Here is a 23544-nt window from a genome sequence, read left to right as displayed (position 1 = left end):
CGGCGCACTCTCCTGCCCACTGAGCCCCCCTTCTCTCCTGTCCTTCTGGGCTCGCTCTCCACACCCAAACTCCACTCCTCTTTGTTCTTCTTCTTGCCTTCTTTACAGCCTGTCACGGGAGGTGCTCAGCACCTGCAACTCCCCTGGAATGCAGTGACATGAAGCAGGCGGAGAGCCAGTCCCGTAACCTGGCTGTGTGCTTCTGCAGTCAGAACCCCTAGCGGGGACCCTAAACTCCTGGCATGCAGCGCTGGGGCTAATGCCTCATTATGCTGAAGCACCATGCCTGATTAGCACCCAAAACGCTGGATTGGACCTTTTGTCCCTCTCAGTTCATTGCTTCCCTCTGCCCTGTATCTTTTGGCTGAGACAGAAGAAAGAGGATGCTGGAGTGTCTGCCTCTGTAGAAACAAGGCAACTAAACTCTTCAGCGGAAGACTTTAAAGAGGTGGCCTCACAGACAACAGGGTCAGATGCAACATTTCTGAGAATGCCCGAGCAAGGCTGCTGAAGGTGAAGACAGACTCTGCCAGCTTCAACCACGGTGGAAAGGTCAGTGGGGAGGACTACCACACTATGCCAAGCCCATGGTCGCTGCACTAAAGTCTTGAGCGCGATGGGCAGTAGCGGGCACCTTCTTTAGCAAGGCTGGAAACAATGAGCTGCCAAATTCACATACACAAGAGCAACACTGAAGAGGTCACGACTCTATAACAGAGCTGAGAATAGCTGATCTTGATGGACAGGAGTAGCCTTGGGCGTGCAATGGTCTTGGAACAGCTGATAGGGATGGACAGCACCAGAGAGGCCTTCAAGCTGCAGTGAGCTGAGAACAGCAGCTAGGGAAGCAAGGGTAACAGGAGCATGAGGGCTTCACCTTGCAGCAGGGATAAGAAGAGCTGACTTGGATGCAGAAATGGAAGTGGAGTTGAGCAAGCCTTCACCTTGAAGTGGGTCAAAATAACTGCTTACATACGGTAGAAAAGAAAGACCAGGCCAACCCAGTAAAGCAGGAACTCTAACACCTCTAACTTTCACAACAGGCCAACTCTTTGCACAGAGCACCGGTGCCTCTAACTTTCCTATGCGTCTTCTGCGCTATTTACGTTGCCCTCCATCAAGACCCACATGCACCAAATTCTTCGGGTCAGCCTGGTAACACTGATGACAAGCTGCATCTTTTGGTGGACTGGATGGCTCTGGAGACCAGCTTGTTGGTGGTCAATATGCCATGTGGGCAGGTGTCTACAAAAACCCACTATATCCCCATTAGGCCTCTTGCCGGCTTCCTTAGCAGACAAGTCAAAGACTGAAGGGGTCATGAAGAGCAAACTCTGCTCTTTCCTGACACGAGCCTGAATCGAGCCCTGCTGGCGAGACGTGCTGCCTGTAAGCAGCTTGCCCAGTCACTGTCCGTGCTGTACCTGCTCTGAGAATAAACAGCAGGGTGGTTAATCTGCCACCTTTCACCTAGTGCTTTAGATGTATTAAGGGTACGCATTTAAGTTGGAAAGAAGTAGAAAGCTCCGTTTCCCTGGGATTTTATAACCCGTGACTGTTTAAAGGGCCCTGAGCAATCAGGAAATTTAAGTTTGCTGAAGCCTAGCCATGTGAATCTTTCACAATGGATAAAAAGTCCCTTTGTTTTCATTTCTCTTCCCCCGTTTCTGTTTGGTGTATTCAGACCCTATCATCTTACGCAGATGGGAGCAGATTTCTCTTAGTGACTGAACGCAGGTGACCTAACACACAGGTAGGTGCATGTCAGTTAGTAGCATGTTCAAGCCACCAATAGCTAGCTCCTTGTGTTCATTTTAGCCTCTTTATGAAGCCAGGCAATGAGCATCCCAGAGACAGAGAGACCCCAGACGTGATCAGTACCTTATTCCCACCCTGCATATTGGTGCACTACAGCGTGCCCCTGAATCCTCACCCCTATGGCAGCAGTGCAGGGATTCCTGAACCTTGCTGTTCATTCCCAAGCCTAAGGTTATAAATTATACTATTTAAAAACAGTTAGCTCAAATCCAAAACACTTACTGAGCATGTGAAAAACAATCTTCTCTCTCTTCCCCTCCAACTTGGAAAACAATTCTCTCTGCAATTGTACTGGCCACCCACTATAATCACATGTTCATTAGTCATGTGTGCAAGGGAGGAAGCCCGGTTAAACACTGGTTGCTTGAAGGAGGATGCACACAGCGGGGAGAGTTTTGTAGGCAGTGTTCACTTTGTTTGCCTGGCTTCCGCTGGGCAATACAGGGAGAAATTCATCACTCCCAGACAGGTGGTTTAGGAAGGATGCAAACTGAACACCTGCACCTGTGCCTGGACTGAGCCCCCCTGCTAGCACAGCACAGGCTAGGAGGACAAACACAGGAGCCTGCAAATTACATTGGATTTAAAGCAGGGTGACTGACTGGTAAAAAATCATTTATTTAACAAAGTTGACTATTTTTCTGTGCATGAACAGATCGAAACATTATTCACAAGCTTCCATAGAAATAATTCTTGGTCTGAGGATTGTTTGAATTACAAACTGGAAATATTACAGTCAAATATATAATTCATGCAGCAAGTTATGTAACCAATTTATGTAATTTACATAAATTGAGTTATATAGATTACAGCTTGAATGTCAAATTGTATATTTGATTGTAATAGTCACAGCTCAACACTGGGTTAGATATGGACCTTACCCAGATAGTAAAACTCCTGGATTTTACAAGCTATACTATTTGATACTTACATTTGGAGACAATTAAAACTGGAATTTCCCTTCATTAGTAAAATGCAAGCACTCAAATGTTCATGGAAAATGAACACAAAAGGGCCACAAATTTGAATGGATATCCTTGCACATTCCATCGCCCAGTTATTCATTTGTCTAACCAGCACAAGTCTGTGTGTAACTATGAATTTCCAAGGGGCTACAGTGCTTAGCATCAGCTTTGAAGTTCGCACAGCAGAGACAGAACCTACATCATCCTGCTCCAAAAGTCCAGGCCTCTAACAGTTGACCCAAAAGAAGAATCTCCATCAATTGTTAGCAGTATGGGGTCTATGACACCCTTGATGACACAATTGAGCAGTTCCTACTCAGTCCAGTAGAGGTCACCTTTACATTAGCTAATTCATTGTGTCTCACACACACACACACACACACACACACACACACACACACACACACACACACACCCCCCCATATATGAAGGAGAAAGGCATGTGGTAAGTTAATTTATTATGTCGTTTTGACACCCTCAGTTATCCAACTCCTCAAGACTTGTTCCAGCTCTCTAGGAAGCTTCAAACAGCTGCTAATTTTTCCCCAAATCAACCATCCAGAGAAGGATTTCCCCTTCTCCTCCAACTTCACAAAATTTTCCCCTGCCTAAGACCCAGGCTGACCAAGAATCTGCTCTGGGGCAATGGCAGCTTTTCTAGTTGTACTGACATCACAAATTTAAGGTTTGTAATCTTGTGGCCCTGTGAGGTTAGAAGTGGGAGCTTTATCCCACTGGGAAGGGGACCTAGCACTGACTTCCAGTCCCAAATTGCAGGTAACAGACTCCAGTCATTCATCTGTTACACCAAAGGGCCAGGGAGTGGAGGTGCACTGCTTCAAAGACACTTGAGTTTCTGGGAGTGGGTCAAGGGAGAGTCGATGGCCTGTGCTATACAGCAAGTCAAACAACATGATCTAAGGAGCCCTTTCTGGCATTAAACTATGAATCTATGAGCCACTTTAAAGGCCGTGGTCATGACAATGGGGTCTCACACTCTCTCCATCCAAAGCAAGGTGGTATGCTGAGTACCGACGCTACTCAAGCTCTCTGCTTTGAATTTAGCAAATCCCCTGCCCTGGATCTGAGCATCCCAGGATAGAGAAGAGGGATGTCTGAAGTCCAAACTTCGATCCAGATGCAGAATTTGCAAATGCTCCGTGAAGAGACTGATAGCAGGACACAAAACACTAAGGAAATGCTAACTTGAAGGTTTCCTGACTCCGAACCAGTTTGAACTCTTGGCTCTGAAATCAGCAGCTATGCATGTGTGACGCTGCTATGTACACCTGACTACGTATGTGTGACACTGGCAATACTTTGCCCCATTGTTACTGGGGGAAATGAAGAAGCCAGTAGGCAGCCCCTGATGGGAACTTTCCACCATGGCACAGCTGGGTACCCACGGAGATAAATGACTTGGAAGAACTGAAATCCCTCCCTCAGAAGTGGGGAGTGGGATTGCTTTTTGACAGATGCAAATTTGTTACAAGTAACTAAAACCTGAGACCTGCTGGGGACAAGGCTGTCAGCCTGGAAAGCCATCTGCTAGGCAATGCTCCCGCTTGGTTATCTTACAAGAGACAAAGCAGCATGAGCAACACAATGGTCCCCAGGGGCCTGATCCGATTATCCCTGAGTGCTTGCTAGGGAGAGGAGTTGGCAGCGAGAGGGATTGCAGGACGCTCTGCAAAGTCATTTTGTTAAGCTTGAGATCACAAGAATTAAGATGAACCTTGAAGATGCGGTGGAGGAGGGATGCGGAAGCCCGTTGCATGGGGCCATGTACCAGCCCATCAGGTCAGCCTGCTGTATTTACTGAGACAAAAGACACTGCTCATTCTCTTCTCCCCCTCCTTTGTCCCTTTCACCTTCATTTCTCCACCCTCTCACAATCCATCTCCCGTTTCACCCTCTCCAGACTCACTTGCCCAGATCAAAGCCATCCCAGCAGCTTGTGTATCCCTCTTTCTCCAGGGCTAACTTTCTCAAAGATACAGCATGAGAGCATTAGGGAGAAGCAGGGAGAGATGGGATTACGTGTGTGCCCAGGAGGACCTGGTTCATCGTGGTTCACCAGCTAAGCCAGGTGGGAGCTGTGGACAGGCCGCAGAGAGGGGTCATCTTTTGCACTTCGGGCTCTATGGCAGCATTAGATCAGTTGATGCTAAAGGCTTCCAGGAGTCACCATTTATCCATTTTCTAGTCAAGTCACTTAAATGAACTCCCTGGTATTCATGGGGCTGCTCCATTCACCATCTCTGACCTCCTAGCTACCTCCTCCTCAACCCACTTGCTCTGCTCATCGTCTTGGCTCCACCGTATGATTTTGTGCTGCCCCATCTACTCAGTGTCCCCTCCTCCTCAGTCACTCCCTGATGCTAAATCATCCATTTCTCTTTAACATGCAAATGACTTTCCCTGGAAAGCATTTTACAACGTTGGGTCCATGCCAATAATTTGTAGCATGAAAAGCCTTTGAGAAAAAACAAATACAGACAGAGTTCTTGCATGAAAGCAAAAGGGAAGGAAACAGTTTAAAGACGACAAAACCTAGAAGGCCCAAAGTTTGATCTGCCTTAAAATCATTCCATTTTGGAATAGGATCTTCTTCAGGATTCTAGAAATATAGGTTGTTTATGTAGGACCTACAATATTGTAATAAATCCATGGCCACCTAACACTTAAAGGTTGTCTTCAGGGCCGGCCCTTGACTAAATGTGCCCCAGGCAAGTAGCGTCTTCAGTACCCCCCCGCCATTTGTTAAACTTTTGAATACCTTATTTTTTATTGCATTTTTAGCCCATTTCATGACTTTGATGCATGATTTATCCCTGTCATATAATGCAATAAATCTGCACGCTAGGATCTGTAAATCTGTATTGATTTATGCCTGAGGCTAAGATTTTGTCTCGGTTATTTTTTAGTAAAAGTCACGGACAGGTCATGAGCAATACACAAAAGTCCCTGCAGTCCCCAGAAGCTGACAGCTTCCACCCCACTGTCCCCAGGGCCTGGGCGGAAACTGAAGTGCATAATTTCATGGAAGTCACTGGAAGTCACGGAATCTGTGACAGACTCGCAGCCTTATTCAGGCCATATATAAGATAACAAACAGCAACCTGAGCCCAGCAACCCAGCGGTCGCCTGGGTCACCTGCCCCTCAATCCAGTCCTGGTTGTCATGATGTTGGAAGACCACTTAGAAATTCAGTTGTGAGAAGATAGAACTCAGCTCCTCCTGGCTGTTGCTCCCCTATCACTTGAGCTAAAGGAGAATCTCTTTTAGTTACTAGCAGTATAAGGATCTATGACACACAATTGAGCAGTTCTGTTTCTGTCCAGCAGGAGGCAGTAGTGACACACTAACCAGCCCCCTGCAGTATACTGTGCTCTGCCACTACAGAACCAGTCAGCTGTGAGCACACTAGGTAACAAGGAACCCTACTCCCAGAGCAGTGTGGACATTACTGATGCTGTAGCAACTCGAAGGAAATAAGCGAAACCCAGCCACATTGGCATCAGCCCCCTAGAAACATAGATGAGAGGAAAATCCACATTACTAAATGAAAAAGGAGAAGAGAGCTGCATGGTTATGACAGGAAGGTCACTTCCATCATCTAAGAGAATCAAGCACAAACCACCAAAGAGCATGAGAAACAACTCACCCAATGTCCCTTTAAGAGAAAGAACAATTGTACCAAGGTAGATTATGTCAGCAGTTGCTGACCTTGCTACAGGCCCAAACACCCCTGTGTGGTACGTGCTTTGGGCTGGATTTTTGCTGCCGACTCTCATATACACACAAGAGTTACCATTTTAAAAATACCTACAAGAGAGAAAGTGTCTAACTGAGTGTCTAACTTTGGCCAGCAGATGCTAGCAAACATAGATGATGCTAGGAAAAACCGACCAATTCAGCATACGCGACGGAAATCAAAGCCATGCAAACTGTTAAGAGTGCCAAAAAAGGCAGCCCAAGCCCCACCCTCCTGAGACTGTCAAAGGGCATGCCTCATTATGTTTAAGACTGGATTTTCCTCTTGACTTATAACTACTTCCTTGAAAGCTGAAAACTAAAAGCTGTTGCAGGAGAAAAGAACTGGTTTTTCCTCCATCAAATGCAGTTACTGGTTTGTTGTGGTAGGGTGTTATTGTATTGTGGCTCATCAGTGCCAGTGTTTTGCTCAGGAAATCTGGACTGTTCATATCAGTGGTAAAGGACCACGTTCAAGTCCCAAATGGGGCAGACAGAGAGAGACTTAGCTCATCAGCAGCACACTGCTCTTATATGTGATTTACCTTCACTCATTTGTTAACGTGAGGACGGGCTTCTCTGCAGAACCATGCAAGCTGAGCCTCCCACACAATCCCACGATGCACAGTAACAAGATGAGTATTTGTAGGAAGTGACTACCTCAAGGGCCAGCAGAACAATGTAGATTGGCTTAAACAGTGGAGGAATCATAGAAGCGTAGGGCTAGAGGAACCTTAAGAGAGCGTCTAGTCCATCTCCCCAGAGTTAGGCAGGACCAAGTCCATGTTTCAGGTGTCTGTCTAACCTGTTCTTAAAAACCTCCAATGATGAGGAATCTGCAACAGCCTTGGTAATCTATTACAGTATTTAACTATCCTTATAGTCAGGAACATTTTCCTAATAGCCAACCTAAATCTCTTGCTGTCGATTTAGCCCATTACTTCTTGTCCTACCTTCACCGGACATGGAGAACAATTGATCACCGTCCTCTTTATAAAAGACCTTAACACAGTTGAAGACTTATCAGGTCCCTGCCCCTCTCAGTCTTCTTTTCTCTAGATGAAACATGCTCAGTTGTTTTAATCTTTCCTCCTATCATGGGCCTCACTTCTCCCCGATTCTATGCACTGCACAAGACAAGGCCTGCCTCCCGGCAGAGGAGCATGGCTGCCCTCAGATGCTTGTGCCATGCAGTCTACATTGTATCAGGGTAAACTATTTTTATTGTGGCCCAGCATTGGCTGGGCATCAAGAATGGGTCATTTTGGGTCCCCCGTCATGTTTGTTATGACTTGTTTGGTCCATCACGCTTGGTGAAGCAAATGTGACTGTTCTCCCAGATGCAGGCCTTGCTCCGCTTATCCCAGCCTTCGTCACCTTGAGTTCAGACTCCTGTAATGTGCTCTGCTTGGAGCTACATCTCGAGACGATTTGCAAGTTGAAGATAACCCAGAATAAGACAAATCACTTAGTAAGTAGAGCTTCATGCTGGGACCACACACCACTAGTGCTCGGAGAGCACGGCACTGGCTGCCTGTAGACTTCCAAGAGGAATCCGAGGTGCTTTTGCCCTTTGAAGATCTAAAGGGCTTCAGGACAACTCTCTTCCCGTGGCGTACTCCTGCAGCTGTGTGGTCATCGCAGGCTCTTGTGCAGGGACATCCTTCCTCAGAATAGGGGAGAGGGAGCTGCTGGCAGGCTGTTCTCCAGGAGAAGGCCTGCTTTCTCTCTCCCATTTGTTTGGCCAGAGACCAAACTGGTCAACTTTCCTATTACATTTAGGTGCTTTGGGAGGAAACAGGCTGGGGACCGAATGGGGCTGGTTATTAGCATGGGAATTCAGTGCTGGATCAGATGAGGATGGGGGGATGGTAGCCATTGATTTAACTGTGTTAAATGCAATATTTGTATTCCTGTGAGCATTACACTTTGGAAAGGGCACCCAGAGCTGGGGATGGGCATTTCTAGTACTGAAACGCATCCCATGAAATGATTATAACTTAACTTAATGGTGAAATAAGACAATAGGCAGATATTTTATCCTTGTGTAGCTCCTTTGACTTAAAGTCTCAAAACACTGTTCAAGCGTATTAATTTGATGACAGCTCTGGTCCACATGTCCATCTGTCTGTCAAGGCATTTACACCATGCTCAGCAATGTGGTGTTTTACAGAGGCACACAGAGGTGAAGTGACTTGCCCAAGGCCACACAGAAAGGCAGCGACAGAGCAAGGAACAGAAGTCATGGAACCGTGAGTCCCAAGTCTCAAGCTCTAACCTCTTAGATTGCACAGATCCCACAGTAGCCCCTGCCCACCAACTGTGCACCCTCCTGTAGAAGGAGAGCTAATGCACTTTCTAGCTAGCAAGGTTTTCCCCACCACTTGTAATTGTTTGCAATCGCGGGGCAGTGACTGGGGAACAAGCACAAATATCATAGCAAAAGGTGGCATTGAAAGCCTGCAGCATAAAGAGCAGCCAAATTCACTCCATGTGCAACACTGGTCCTCACAGATGCACAGCATTGATCTGTTTAATCCAATAAACTGCAATCCAAGGAAATTACTGTTAGTTGGCAATGGTGAGCTGGAAGCTAAGGAGTAGGAGGAAAAAAACAACCAAACCCAACGCAAAACAGGCTTGCAGAAGAAAAATAAGTAAATAAAGATTAAAGGGAATATCATGGCTCTTTCATTCAAGCAGCCCATAAAGAGCAATTTCTTTGCCTTTTGTGAGCTTTTATTTCAGCTGATGTGATTTACGCTAAATCCTGAAGTGGCATTTCCCCCTGGCTCATTGGGAATCATGAGGCTTGGTTGCACTTACCAACCAGATTTCTTCAGCAGTTAAAAATGCAGCTGCAAAAAACTGAAGAATTAATCTTTTTAAAAGCCACACGTTGCATTGTCACGTGGATGGTTCTCCCGATCCATCCCCTCACTGGGGGGATACAGAATAGTAATGGCAGAGCTCCTCTTAACTTGCTTTATGACAGTTGTAACAAGGAGCCCATTAAATTTATAGCTGTGCTTTATTTTTAATGTTATGTTTAGCTAATCCTGACTTATAATGGCGCTCCCCATTCATATAAAATACAACAGAACTCGACATCAGGAGGCATTCTATTGAAGACACAATGGTTCAAAGTGAATGCTCAAGTGGCCCCTGCCAAATAACTGGCTTGGAAGGAACAAGCCCTCTGATTCTTGCAGTGGGAGCATCACTCAAGTCTCTAAGCTGGTTCCTCGTCTAAGGCCTTGTCTACGGGCTCTTGTAGTGTCTAAACCTCACATAGCTGCCTCCCCATCTGAGACACCAGGAGAGCCATTTCAGTGCAGATGTCACAAATCCAGTATAACGTTTGAAATACACATGGAGACAGGTAATGGTCAATAATTCCTGGGGCAGTGAGCTTTTCACCTCTACAATACCAGGACAAAAACGAGGCAGTAGTGATCAAAAACAGTTTGGGTGGGACCCACAAAGCTACTTAGCCTGCTACATTTCAAGTTGATGCACCTAAGTCCAGTTGTGGCTCCACTGCGATGCGTAAAACTCCCATCAAACTGCGTAGGCGCCTCAAGTCGCTCGTCACCTAAAGTCTTTCAGAGTAAAAGCTCCCTAGGCGCCTATATTCTTACTTCTGGGCATGCGCGTGCTGCCTTCTTCTTGGTGTCTGGATGCCTATCTCCCAGCCAAGCCCTGGAATAATCGACAAACTAGGGAAAACAGGTGTTCAACCACCTATGTTGTGTGTGGGGCGCGATCCAGTAGGCAGCCTCCAAACACACCTACTGGATTGGGTCCCATTGAGATGTGAGCAGAGGCTAAAAGGCTATTTATCCATAGTGGAACAGTCACTGGGCCAGAGCGAGAGAGAGAGAGAGAGAGAGAGAGAAATGACTGTAGGGTTCAGTGGTTAGGGCACCCATGTGGAAGTGAGAGACCCCAGGTCCTGTCTCCCTGCTCCAACCAATCCATCTTTTATCCAGAGTGCAACATCTTCAACAGGAGAGACTGAGGGAGCTCCACATCAGCGTATCCCATAGCTTCGCGGTTACAACACCCCCACCCCAGTTCAAATCCCCCCCGCCGCCCCCAGGCAGAGTGCTCTAACCACTGAGCTACAAGTTTACCATGGGCACCATCTCCACCTATTTCCTGTGGAACAAGGCAGGTGCCCAACACTCATTCCTGCAATAACCATTTTAGGCTACATCTACATGACAATAAAAAACCCACAGCACCAAGTGTGAGCGTGGGTCAGCTGACTCAGACTGTGGGGCTATAAAATTACAATGCTGGCATTTGTGGATCATATTCTTAGGCCTCCCTCTCTCCCCATTCATTACATCAGGGCCTAGGCACCTACCTTGGCTTTGTGGATCTCAGTGTTGATTCTGTTATCTTCTAGATGCCTAGAAGTTAGGCACCATGATGCTTAGCATTGCAACACCTAAATTCCTCTGTGGATCCCACACTTACTAGTTAATAGCTGTTTGGTGGCTTATAGAGCTGTTTGTGCTAGTTTTCACTGGTTCAGGCATGACCAGTTATGAGTGTGACTAGGCCCATTCTTCATTGCCACGGGTTCAGAGCATCCACACTACAGCCAGCCAGTTGTGTCAGATTCCCCATCCACTGCTGATGAAGTGACTGAAGCTTCTAGCCCCTGGTCCCTATCCCGTCCTCTAGGAAAAGAACATCCCAGCACAGCAGCAAGTGGAGAGCTGGTGGCAAAGCAAGTATCACTTGTAATAGGTTTTTATTATTGAAGTACATTTGATACTTATAAATACTTGTACTGATTGTGTGTCTCCTGCGTAGGGTTCATGGGGTACCAGGCACAGCTAAAATCACAGCACTGCCTTGGCTCCATTCAGTCCTCCCAGGGGAGTAAGTTTGCATTGTATCCTGTGTTACACACGTGGTCGGACTAGAAGATCTAATGGTTCCTCTTAGCCTTAAAACCGATGGAGAGAGCAGGGAGCTAGGGAAAAATATTAGGGGATTGAACTGGGATTGCTGACTACTACAATTGTGGTACCCAGCAACACATACTAATGTGCAGGGAAATTACACACACACACAGGTATTAAGACATGTTGGAAGAAGATACAATCAGACCAGTACTGGCGACGCTTGTGTTATGGTGGAAATGTTGTGCTGGGGTGTGTCAACAACATATCTTCAATGCACTGCAAGTACTCCACCAGTATTGGAGTGACACCATTTTTCTCTAACATCGTCAGACTTTCTGTGAAATGAGTTAGTGGTCTGGCTTTGGTTCCCAATGGACGAGCATCTTGATCACAAGAGACACCACAGTCATTGGCACCAGTTGTCTGACAGGCCCAGGTCAGACACCAAAAACTGCTTGTTCCCTGAGCATCAAATTGCCCTCTCAGCCCAAGAGGTGGCCTTTTAGAAGGTGAGGCACGAGATGGCAGGAGGTGGGGCGTAAGGACAACCTTCTCCAAGTCTATCAACCCAGTACCTCTCTCCAGTATCTAGTTCACTACAAGAAATTAAAAATAGGTGTGAGTCATCTTGGGGTTTTGTCCCAGCAAAATCTTTGGGTAATTGACATAAGTACATTTAAAGTGCTACTCACCCCAGCATCCCCTTTACACGATGCAGCTCCTCCTTTCCCTGATCTTTCCTTTCAGTTTTCCACCTTAACTTTTAGTTCAAGTGGCATATTGCTATTGTAAACTTACCCTGCTTAAGAGATTAAGGATTTTGGAGCATGGGTCCTATGCATCTTTGTGCACCTCGACACGGAGCCATTTGATGTGAATGGTCCTCCTAGGGCCAATGCTAAATGGTGAGCTCTGTGCCCAGGAAACCAGCAGCCATTTTCATGCTAAAACTAAGCATCTGAAACCAAAGAGAATCAACAGTACACTCCACCACTTCCATCCCTGTCAAGTGCACATTCTGTGGGAGGCACTTCTCAAGAAGATAGTGAGAAGGGTATGTAATTTGGGACATTCATGGATGGATGGGGGTTGCCAGCTGAAGTTGGTTTCTGACTCCAGGGTTTGAGACTTTCTTTGTCCCTTTTGCTGGAGAGATGAACAAACTGTTATTTCTGTGCTAACGGTAAACCTGACTTTAACTTGAGTTTACCGTTAGCACAGAAATAACAGTTTGTGCGCCTCTCCAGCAAAAGGGACAAAAAGTTCCTTTCCTTGAGCTGACCGGTTGTGAAAGTAGAAAGAGTGTGCATGCATTGTGATTAAGTGCAAGAGACACATTTTGATGTGGAGCCCTGCTAGTGCCTGCAGCTGCTTCATTCGCTCCCTTTGGCTCAGCCCCAGGCTGCCCACAAACTACCATCACTCGGCAGGTGTAATTAGATACCGATGTGGGAGAGGTATCATTACTTGCACAGAACAATTGTCAATGCAAGGGAGGTTGCAAGACCAGGCTAGGAAGAGACTTTAACCACTTCAGCCTGCATTGCCTCTCTTAACATGTCAGCCCTGGAAAACTGGGAAAATGAGACAGTGAGACGCATACACAAAGTGGGGATGGTAGTAAGGCTGACAGATACGGAGGTCAGTTCAAGAATAATGCGGCCACCTTCCCCAACGACAACTATACAGAACTCCATTCAAGAGGAGCAGGTGTTTGGGTAAAGGCTTGCGTGACTCTGTACTGCTGTTCAGGTTTTGGTTAAAGATGTCCAGTAGTTTCCGATAGTGTTGCACCAGCTGGAGAGGGGAGAGATGCTGGTAAGAATATAAGAATGGCCATACTGGGTCAGAGCAATGGTCCATCTAGCCCAGTATCCTAATCTTCCAACATGGGCCAATGCCAAATGCTTCAGAGGGAATGAAACAAAACAGTCAATCAAGTGATCCATGCCCTGTCATCCACTCCCAGCTTCTGGTAATCAGAGGCTAAGGACACTCAGAACATAGGGGTTGCATCCCTGACCATCTTAGCTAATAGCCAATAGGGGAGAGTTGTAATGGTTAATTTGTGTTAGTCTTTGTGTACACACAACTGGCCATTGCAATTGTAGACTACATTTTAAATAGGTACATAGCTACTACAACAACTGGTAGAGGAGTGGCGGGGGGAGGGAAAGTAGCAGGGGGGGACATAGAACCTACACTTCTTCCACTCCCATATAAACTGTGACAATCATTGTAACTGGGCACCATGCAAAGTTAAGGACCTGATCAGAAAAGGCACAGAGTGTCTGCAATGGAAGCTAAGCACCTCTAGGGATCAGCCTCTAACTGTTTAGCAAGAAAGCTACCGAAAGGAACTTTTAACTAGTCTGGAAATAAAAAACCTTAAAAGACAAATGGAAAAGTCTGCCTGGAAAAGGAGCACACAGCATGATATCACAGGATTCAGCAGACTATAAAATAGGAAATGAAACTCACTCTTCTCCCCCAACAGCTGCACAAAACCCTCCTACAAAGATTACAGACACACTTGGCAATTGCTTTCCTCCTTCAGCCTTTTTCATTGTGGACAAGGCAGAGTTGGTAAAAGCATGAATGCCGAGGATATTAGATAAAACATCTTGTAAAGCCAAGCATGAAATATTAACAACAGGAGGCGATGGGTTGTGTTTTTATGCAAGATCACAAATTCAGTGGTTAGAGAGCCTGAGATGCCCTTCTATATTGGAGCTTCCAAGTGCTTGTTGAATGTTGCATTTAAAGAGCCACTGAAGCCTCTTGGGAAATTTTGAACAATTCTGTTTTTATTTGCTGTATTTTCTGTCTTTTGTTGTTGCTGTTCCCTTCCCTTACCACCATGCTGGGGCCCTTTGTATGAAAACAAGTTTCTTGTTGAATTCCCATTCATCCAGCCAGTTTCAGAAAGTTTGTACTTGTAACTGGGCTTTCTGCAAACCTAATTTTCACATGCAGTTACCACAACTGAACACACCACACGCTAAGGACTAGTTGCAGTTGTACCTATTTGCACACACAACTACATTAATTGCACAGGCAAAGTAGTTAGGCAGATGTTCAGCTGGTTGGTCTGAAAAATCTGTCTGTGAGAGAATTTTGTGTAAGTGAAAGAGGCTGGATCAACAGTCCTAGATACTGAAGTCCTACTTATCCACTAAATGTGCAGCACAGACTGAAGCAGAGCAAGCTGCCCCCATAATCCTTCAACCTTACCTTGGAGTGACCTTCCTTTAAGGGAGAGGGCAATTCAGTTTCTATGGTCCACTCAGTCCTTGCTTATTCTGATGGAGACTGCTGTCTAGATTGCCAATTAGTGCCAAGTGTGATTGTAGTTGTGTGGCGAGGACAACTGTCCACCACTGGGTACTAGACTATTATTGTAATAACCTTTGCCATTTAGGAGTTTAACTGACACCTACCATCACAATCAAACTCACGCTCTGCAACAACAAAGATTTCACAAATAGGGAGTCAAGGAATCAGTTAGGGAGATAACCTGCAGGAGCTGATTAACACAAGGTAAGGGGGTTTCCCATCTTTGCAAGGCCCTTAGCAACACAGGAGGGGAGGAAAGAAAAACACAGAAACCACTCACTAGAGATGGTGTATCTCATGTAGAGAGAAGGTTTTTACAATTGCTCAGAAGGTATCCAAGGCTCTAGAGACAGGATTTCATTTTGGGGTATCAGTGAGAGCTTCCCAAACAGATCAGTTTTGTCCCAAGCTCAGATACCTCAGATGATGATGAGGGGCATGTGGCAGCTAGCATCTTCCAGTGGCACGATTCAGCAATGAGGTGCTAACAAATGTGCTGGGGTTTCTGGAAAGCAGGTAGAACCACAATTCGATCCTGCAAGGAGACATCCTGAGACCCGAAACTCATTTCATAGCAGTACTCCCAGGAGAAGATCAAGCCCATATACCAGGGATGAAGGGCTTTCACCCTCACTTCCTCCTATATATTTGGCTTTCTAGTCTACCCTATAACTAGGCTGTAAAAAAGTATGTCAAGTGGGTTTATTTCAGTCTTTATATGTATTCTGTTCTCACTTAATTATTCTGAATCAGGATATAAAGCACCAATATGTAAGGAATAGGATAGTAATATGAGTGAGTACAGAGGCTACAAAATGAGTTGGTTTCTGTCATGACCAGACTCATTCCACCATCATCTCATCTAAGATTTCTAGTTAGGCAGCCCACTGGTGGATTGGGGAGATAGATGAAGGGAGAAGGAATAAAGGCAGTGAAACTAATCAAGCACTTCATCAGGAACTCCTGGATGGCCTCAGACTGATATTCTCATCTTTGGGGCTGCCCAATAGTGGTGGTGCACCTGGCCAGCATTAGCCTAAATAAGGCCAGAGATGTTACATTTGTGTTTTTAGTACTGGATTCTCCCCCCGGCCCAATCCATTGGATTCATTTTGTGAGCGATCACATCTGTTTATGTTTCACATACACCTGCATATCTTGAGATGACAGCAACTCCCTGAATGCTGTAATCAGTTATTTCTCAACAGAGGAATTGCCAATTTGGTAAATAAAGCTAATTATGAAAGAACATGGAAACATATTACAGTTGCCTCAGGAAGAAAATTGTCCTGCACTGCTAGATACTCAGCCCTGGCACCACAGTCCACCCCCCGCAAATTGGGGCAGCTGAAACACAGGTCATGCAGACTACATGTGCCAAGCAACCTGGGGGAAAGGCAGGACAATGAGGCAAACTAACAGTTTGCCCCTTCAAGCCAACAATAATTAAAAAACAGTAATCACCTGGAAATGAATCTTACCCTTCTAAATCCCTGCAGATAGTGTCAGGAGATGTGTGGCTCTAGCGCTCTGCTCCACAGAATGTACATGCTGTAAGCAGACCAGGAGCCATACCTTGCTGGCATGGCAGCAGCACAGAAAGCCATCCCAACACTGCCAGCAACAGCTCTGGGGGCACAGATTGCCCGGTTCTGGTTCACAAAGCTTTCCCTCCTCTCTTAGGGCCAGTGGATCTGACCTGCACAGTGCAGCAAGTTTGGAATCTATAGACGATCTGAGACGTTAACCAAGGAAGGCAATGAGTGAGTGAACACACTGCTTCGTAGAGTAAACAGGGCTTTGCAGCTCTGTCCTGCTTGATTAAGGGCAAGTGTAAAAGGCCAGGAAACTGAGCTAATGTACGGGCACATTTCCAGTTCAAGCGCACCCGTGATGAGTGACAAAGTTCAATAATGACTCAGGAGGTGGCACTCTTTACTACTGAACTAAGCACCCAAAGCAGCTGTGAAGGGCACTGAAATGCTGGAGGTGTTACATTTTGGCTAAGATGTTAAACCGAGGTTCTGATCTCATGTGGTTATTGAAGACATGGTACATCCTTCAATAGCTTTGGTGGTGGCTGGATGTCTTGGCTAAATTCCAATTCCGTTCATTTCATTCTGGCTACCTTATACCTCACCCGTGGTTTCAACTGGAGAAGTTATTCTTCATTTCCTGTCCTCAAGGACTACATAGTGTCCTTGGTATGGTAAATCATGAACTAGATCCCAACCTATACGTGGCTGCATGTCAAAGATGGGAGAATGACCTCTGCATATGCTATACGCACAAGCACACAGTGTGCAAAGCAATAGGGACATGTCCAGTCACGGACCAAAGCCAGACAGTACAGATGCTAGAAGACCCCCAGCTATGCCTTTCCTCCTTCCCCAACCCCACAATAAAGGACACAAGACTCACTATGCAAAGAGAGTCAAGGCAGCCAGACCCCTTTAAAGCTAAGAGGTACAAAATGTTCCCCTTTTCATCCCAGCAAATCCCATCTTCATCCCCCTACCCAGGTTCTTACACAGGTTCCCATGGCAACAGTATTTGAGTACTGTCAGGGGAAAGAAAGGATATACCCCCTCTAACCAAGAACTGGGCTACTCCAAAGCACTGGACAACTCCCTATAGGACACACAGACAGGCAGGACACAGCATGGGGGCCTCTTCTCAGCCCCCCTCCCCTCAGCTATTTTCATAAATGATGTGTTCAACTCTGATATGAGCTCAAAAAAAAAAAATCTGGATTCTTCTCGACTTGTTAACTGCTCTGCAGCCAGGAAAGACACCACAATCAAAGAATGAGGGCCAGAAAAAGATGTCTGAGAAAGAGGCTTTGCTTCAGCCAGGGAGAGGGGACTTGTATTTAAAAACAAGAGCTGCGACTGCCTCTGCACTGGACAGGGATGCAATGCTAGCTGTGCTGTTTCCCACCACCCTTTGTTCCACAAAGAGGGAGCACAACAGAGTGAGGGGGGTGTGAGAGAGAAAGAGGAGAGAGTTAACAGCAAGTGAGGGAGGGAGAATACACAAAAGACTGATGCAGTGAGGGACAGGGACGGCTCTGCATTTTGCAGCATTATTCACTGCAGCTAGTTCCCTTTTGGCCAAGGCTTTGTCCCCTTCCAAGTTCTTTCAGAAAAACCAAAGTCATTCAGTCTTTGGCTTGAAACAAGAGGAAATTTTTAATTTACAAACTGTGACTGGAACTATTCCTATTTCGGATGCTTATTGGGAATCGACAGATTTTTGCTGCTGGCAGGGTCCGGAGGGAGAGAAAGGAGCAATTCTCAAACTCATGGGACTGAAAGCATCTCACGGACCCAGTGACCATTAGACAGTTTATTGTTCTTAGGAGGGAGCCTTGGAAGGGAAAGAATGTGTTGGCTGGTGTTAACCACAAGAGCATGCTAGGAACAGTTAATCCTAACAAGCAGGTCAGGGTTGCTTCCCCAAATATTTCAGATGCCTTTAGAGCACAGGACAAAAGCAACAGAACTTGAAACACAGATTGGGTAAGTGAAACCAAAACTAGGACAAAGTTAACTGGGCCTTGGGTCACATGAGCCTCTAAGCTATGTGCTGTGCTGTGGGCACTTGTGTTCACAGGGTTCTTTTCATAATGAACGAATAGAAAGGGTGAAGCACACTTGGCAGAACAGTGTTGCCCCTCAAGTCCTCCCCCCACCCCAACTCCAAAAACATCCAGTGAGACCAATACATGCAGGCATTTAGAAGAGGAATCGTCATTTTCTTGGACTGCTACAGACAGAAGGCACCGATTTTGGTGAGCATAAATCCAGAAGGATGCTGGGCTTCCCAGGGCCTCTGTGGTCCCTGTGCTCTGCTCTTTGGTGGCTGCCGGGGTTTATCCATAATTAACCAACAGTTCCTGGGAAAGAGGGAAAGAAGAAGACAAAGGGAAGAGCTGGCTGGTTAGTTATTCAACTGCTGACACTGGACTGTTTCTTTCTGAGATGAATGAGTAACATGGGCAGGGGTGAGATATAGCTCAGACCCAGACAGGAGAAACAGCATCCTTCAGAAGATTATCAGGTATTGCTGGCTGAAAAACAAAGCAAGATCTAGGGAATTACAGAACAGGTCACTGAAACAGCCAAACGGCAGAGGTAGAACATTTCAAAATGTGTAACTGGGCCCTCCCCTCTTTCCACCCTGTACCACCCAAAATCAACATGATCCCACCACGATTTACAGGGTCTAACATTTCAGCAGGGACAAGTTAAAAATTCCAGAGCTCCATTTGCTTCCTGATGAGTTTTGAATGAAGATTCTGCAACTACACAGTGTAGAGATCTTGTCATTGTCATTAAGGTTTCTTCTCACACTCTAACGAAGTCAAAGCTGGTCTGAAGAGGAAGAATTAGCCCAACCCCAGCAGTTCATTTGCTTCAAGCTTGTTTTTCTGGATCATCACCCCTACATGATGTGAATCAGAGCTGAGTTTCTGCGCAGGCCAAGAAGGATTTCTTCCAGGTTCTCACCTAACACTTGTCAGTCCCTACGCCATACAGCTTCTGGGAGTTAGCAGCAAGAAACCGCAAACCAAGCTAAAGCATGTTAAACCCCTCACTGTTTGTCCTTAGGGCTGACCCAAACTAAAGCTGTTTGCTAGGAGGTCACCATCCCCTATAATTTCTGTGCCTCTCAGGCTGACCCATCTCCTTCTCAGATAGTGGAGCTTGAATAAAAGGAAACACCTCTTTGTCAGACTCCTCTGATAACAGTAAGAGGGGAGGTAATTTGTAGCCTGATTTGCCACCTTTGTGGGATCTCGGGTCCCACAAATGGTAAGGCTGACCATGGGGGACAAGTGAAAGCAGCTCCAGGCTCAAACATGAGACACAAGCTCCGGTGAGGGGCACAAGAAAAAATTAGTCCAAGGAGGGATTTAACAATGGGGATGTAAGGACTTTAGTAAGAAACAGCAGGTCTTTAACCTCAGATTCAAGAATCAATGTTCCCAATGTAAATCACACTAGAGACAGCTTATTTTTTCCTTCGAGTGTTTATATACTGCCTATCATGGCAGCATCTTGGCATCTGACAGTGTCAAAGTGACTGACACACACACACACACACACACACACACACACACGGATTACAACAAAATGTCTGTTCTTACCTTTTGATGGGCCAGGGCCCTGACCCTAGCCTGATTAAACAATGGGGCTTACAATCTGCCCTGAAGGCCACCAACCTTGAACTCTGATGGACCAGAAATAGCAAATTCCACTGGTGAGGGATCTCCACTGAGAATGCTCTGACACTGGCTTTGGAAAGTTTTGCTCCAGTAATTAACAGCAAGCGTGATTATCCTCCCATGACAGTCCATGGACAGGTGGGAAGAGAGGCTGAAGTCTCTCAGCTAGGCAAGTTCCAGATCAGCTATGGGTAAACAGTACCATACCCCATGATAGGGTTCACAACCTAGTGCTGTATTCACTCCCTGGGCCTACCAGGGCTTGGAGCACTTTGCTCAGTCCCTATGAAGCTGAACTCCTCCTATCCGTCAGTACGTACGTACGTGTACGTACACACACACACACACACACACACACACACACACACTCTCTCTCTCTCTCTCTCTCTCTCTCTCTTCACCTGACACATGGGCCAGGCAGACAAGCTTAGAAGGAAGCAGCACCCTGTCCCCCTTCCTGAAGGTCTGACATGACAGGGACAGAGCAGGATGAAATGGAGGGTCCCACAGACCACCCTCATCCCCTCCAAAGTTTGAGGGACTTTGGCTTTTAATCTGAGTGATACAAACCTTCCTAAAACTCAAATCAACCTCATGTGCTTTGTCCCCAGAGGAATCTTTTAGCTCCTTGACCACTGCTCCTTTGAACCCTGCTATTCTCTAATCACACTCCATGTCCTGCTAAGGGTGAGAGAAGACAGAAAACCTGAGGGGCCGTTCAAATCTTTTTTGGATATCATGGTGGTTGTAACAAATGCCATGGTCTCCCCCTGTTTACTCTGTCTTTTCTCATTTCTGTAAATTCAGAGAAAACAGCTGCCCTGCAATGAGAACACCCATGTGTCCTTCCCTTCCTGCCAATGACAGCAGAGCTGATACCAAGTGAAGGCCACTCTCCTCAATGGGCATCGATGTGCTTATGTGATGCCAGCAAATGTTTCTACTTTTGGGCCAGAGTCAAAACCTTAAGGACGAGTGGTCATTCTTCCCTAGAAGCAGATGCCAGTACTGCCAACAACCTATATACACAGGGTACCTTCAGTAATTTATAATCCAGGTTCCTGGTGTCTGATACCAGTTCATAGAGTGGGTAGTTGGCTTCCCTGTATCAGCAACAGCAGCATCCTACCAGCCACACATTCAACAAATTGACAGAAGCATGCTGAGGGAACCAGTTACGATGTTGGTTGTCTCTCCTATGGGGTTAAAGCCTGGTTCCATTTCGCAGGGCAAATGGAACCTAGCAATGTTTTAAAAACCTTGCTAAAGTCAGCTTCAGAAAGGAGGCTGAGTAACTCAGGGATGACGGAGTCTCACACAGCAGTCCAGAGGTTCAGGCTGGATTTAAGTACTATCTCCCTCCCATCCTGGTGGTTTTCCTTTTGGGAGAAGCTGCTTTTCCTACAAGCACTGACCCAGAAAGTGGGGTCCTTACAGGAGTGGTATCACTGTGCCGGACAACGTTCATCAGCAGCTGCTGCTGTCACTCCAGCAGTAATCTAATAATAGGCTCATGTACATTGACTGAGGCTCCTGAAAGGGCAATTATTCGGTCTATACCTCCCGTGCATCCCCACTGTGCTCCCATCTCTAGCATTAATAAACTGGAGGGAGTTGGTAGGGATGGGAGGATAAAGAGAAACATTATTTGCCAAATTATCTAGTCAAAGCTTATCAGGAAATCATCAAGATTACTTGACCAGCTCTAATTTCCCAAGTAATTTTTTGATCATTAGTAATAAAGTTTTACATTAAGCAGTACATTTTAAAAATTCCAAAATGTAATAAGCCAAGAAGCAGTACATTTCACAGTAAAATAATTCATTATATTCATTTTGTAACATTTTAGTTGTGTCAAGGAATGCTGCATTCTTTAACAGAGTCACTAATGCACCAACTCACCCTTAAATTATATTTTAAAACTTTATAAAAGCACTTTTTCTCCCCACAGATTGTGATATTTATCAGTTATTTTAATTTGTTTTTAGTTGCTGGGAGAAAGACAATTAGCGAGCACTTACTAATTAAAATCAAATCCTTCCAACCCCAAACTATGTACATCCCTCTAGGGATGTGTCAACCTGAAGGGTAACAAGCGTTCCGAGTTCTAGAACATCAGGATCCATCTCATTTGGGGGTAGGAGGAGGGAATAAAACTTGATGAAACTCCTTGTGTAATAGGCATTGGACCCCAAAGCTGTTGGGGTTCAGAACAGAGCTACCCACCTGCTTCCTGCCACGCAGCTCACATTAAAGAAAGTTTCTATGAACAAAGGCTGCAGTTGATAGCACCATCAATCAGCCCAGGTTGCTCCCAATGGAGGTCTGATACAATTACATCTAAGATCAACATACACTGGATGGAGTGACTAATTAATTTTTGCCCTCCTAAGAGGGTATGTTGTGCTTATGAAGGTTATGGGACTGGCACTGCTTAGAAACTGAAGCACTCTCAGCACACAGCTGATTGGATACAGGGAAGCCTCTCACAGCCATGACCACTTCACTGCTTGGCACAGAGACTCAGACTCATAGCATTTACCAAACCAGCATAGACCAATGCTATCCGGTCTCCAATACTGACCAGTGACTCATGCTTCAGAGGAACATTGAAACCCTCTTACGTATTCAGGTTCATTTTACAAAAAAAGCAAAAAACCATGGTACACATGAGTTGGCTCATGTGTATGCCACTGCTTCTCCTAGATGGAATCAACTGTGAGTCACAAACCTTATATTGTTAACAGCTAATGATGCTGGGGGCCTGTGATGTTGGTGCCAGAGATCAAACTTCTTTCCCCATGGCCACCGTAAAGCTATAGATAATCACAATGTGCTGCACTGCGAAAGCCAGAGGGCAGGGAGGGACACACACTGATTTGTTCCAATATCATATACACATACACTTACATTGCAAGTAGAAATTGTCTCACTTATCATTGGCTGTCAGATTGAACTAACTGTTGGGTACTTACCCCCTGCACCCCCACAGTATGCCATTCCAGGAATTTACAGTTATCACTGGATGAACCAGGCAAGTCCCTCGCAAGGCATACACAGCATTTCATCCCTACACAGGTCCTGGGCTCAAAGCCAGTCAGCTAGCAAACAAGAGCTGTTCCTGTGCAATGGCTGTTAGGTGGCCCACAATGAACTGAGTTAGAGGCCTCAGCCCAAAGTCTGGTAAGCATCATCACAATAAACCACCACAACTGGCACTAACTGATCTCCTTGTTACAATTTCAGTAACAAAGCCAAGGGCCGCATGAAGACTGTGGTCCCAGGTCACACTTGGAGAAACAAGGGTGATGGATGTTGGCAGGAGAGGGGGAGCTTGCCACGCTACTACCCATGATGTACACGATCTGTAGATGGAGGACTTCAGTCTCTAGGGCTGCCAATCTAGCACCTCTAAATTCGTGTGTGTGTGTATACACATCTCACACAGACAAGAATATAAGATAATTCCTTACAACTGCAGTTCCAGCAAGTGGGGGAAATCTGTCCAGTCCAGAAG

The 23544-nt window shown here is 45.9% G+C and overlaps 1 protein-coding gene across 7 annotated transcripts in view; it reads right to left on the bottom strand.

Annotated features, from left to right (window-relative positions):
* Positions 1-17871: 17871 nt before the first annotated feature.
* CHCHD6 (coiled-coil-helix-coiled-coil-helix domain containing 6) overlaps positions 17872-23544 on the bottom strand; it is a 146252-nt gene continuing 140579 nt past the window's right edge. For all 7 annotated transcript variants that reach the window (XM_067544293.1, XM_067544288.1, XM_067544290.1 and 4 more), the window contains one exon: positions 17872-18695. In XM_067544293.1, coding sequence (XP_067400394.1) covers positions 18566-18695 — 130 coding nt within the window. In that variant the 3' untranslated portion in view covers positions 17872-18565. The remainder of the gene's footprint in view (positions 18696-23544) is intronic.

Source organism: Emydura macquarii, unplaced genomic scaffold (assembly GCF_026122565.2).
Source record: "Emydura macquarii macquarii isolate MOO-44397 ecotype Brisbane River unplaced genomic scaffold, CSIRO-AGI_Emac_v2 contig_968, whole genome shotgun sequence".
Lineage (NCBI taxonomy): Eukaryota > Metazoa > Chordata > Testudines > Chelidae > Emydura > Emydura macquarii.
This window is presented reverse-complemented; position numbering and strand designations above follow the sequence as displayed.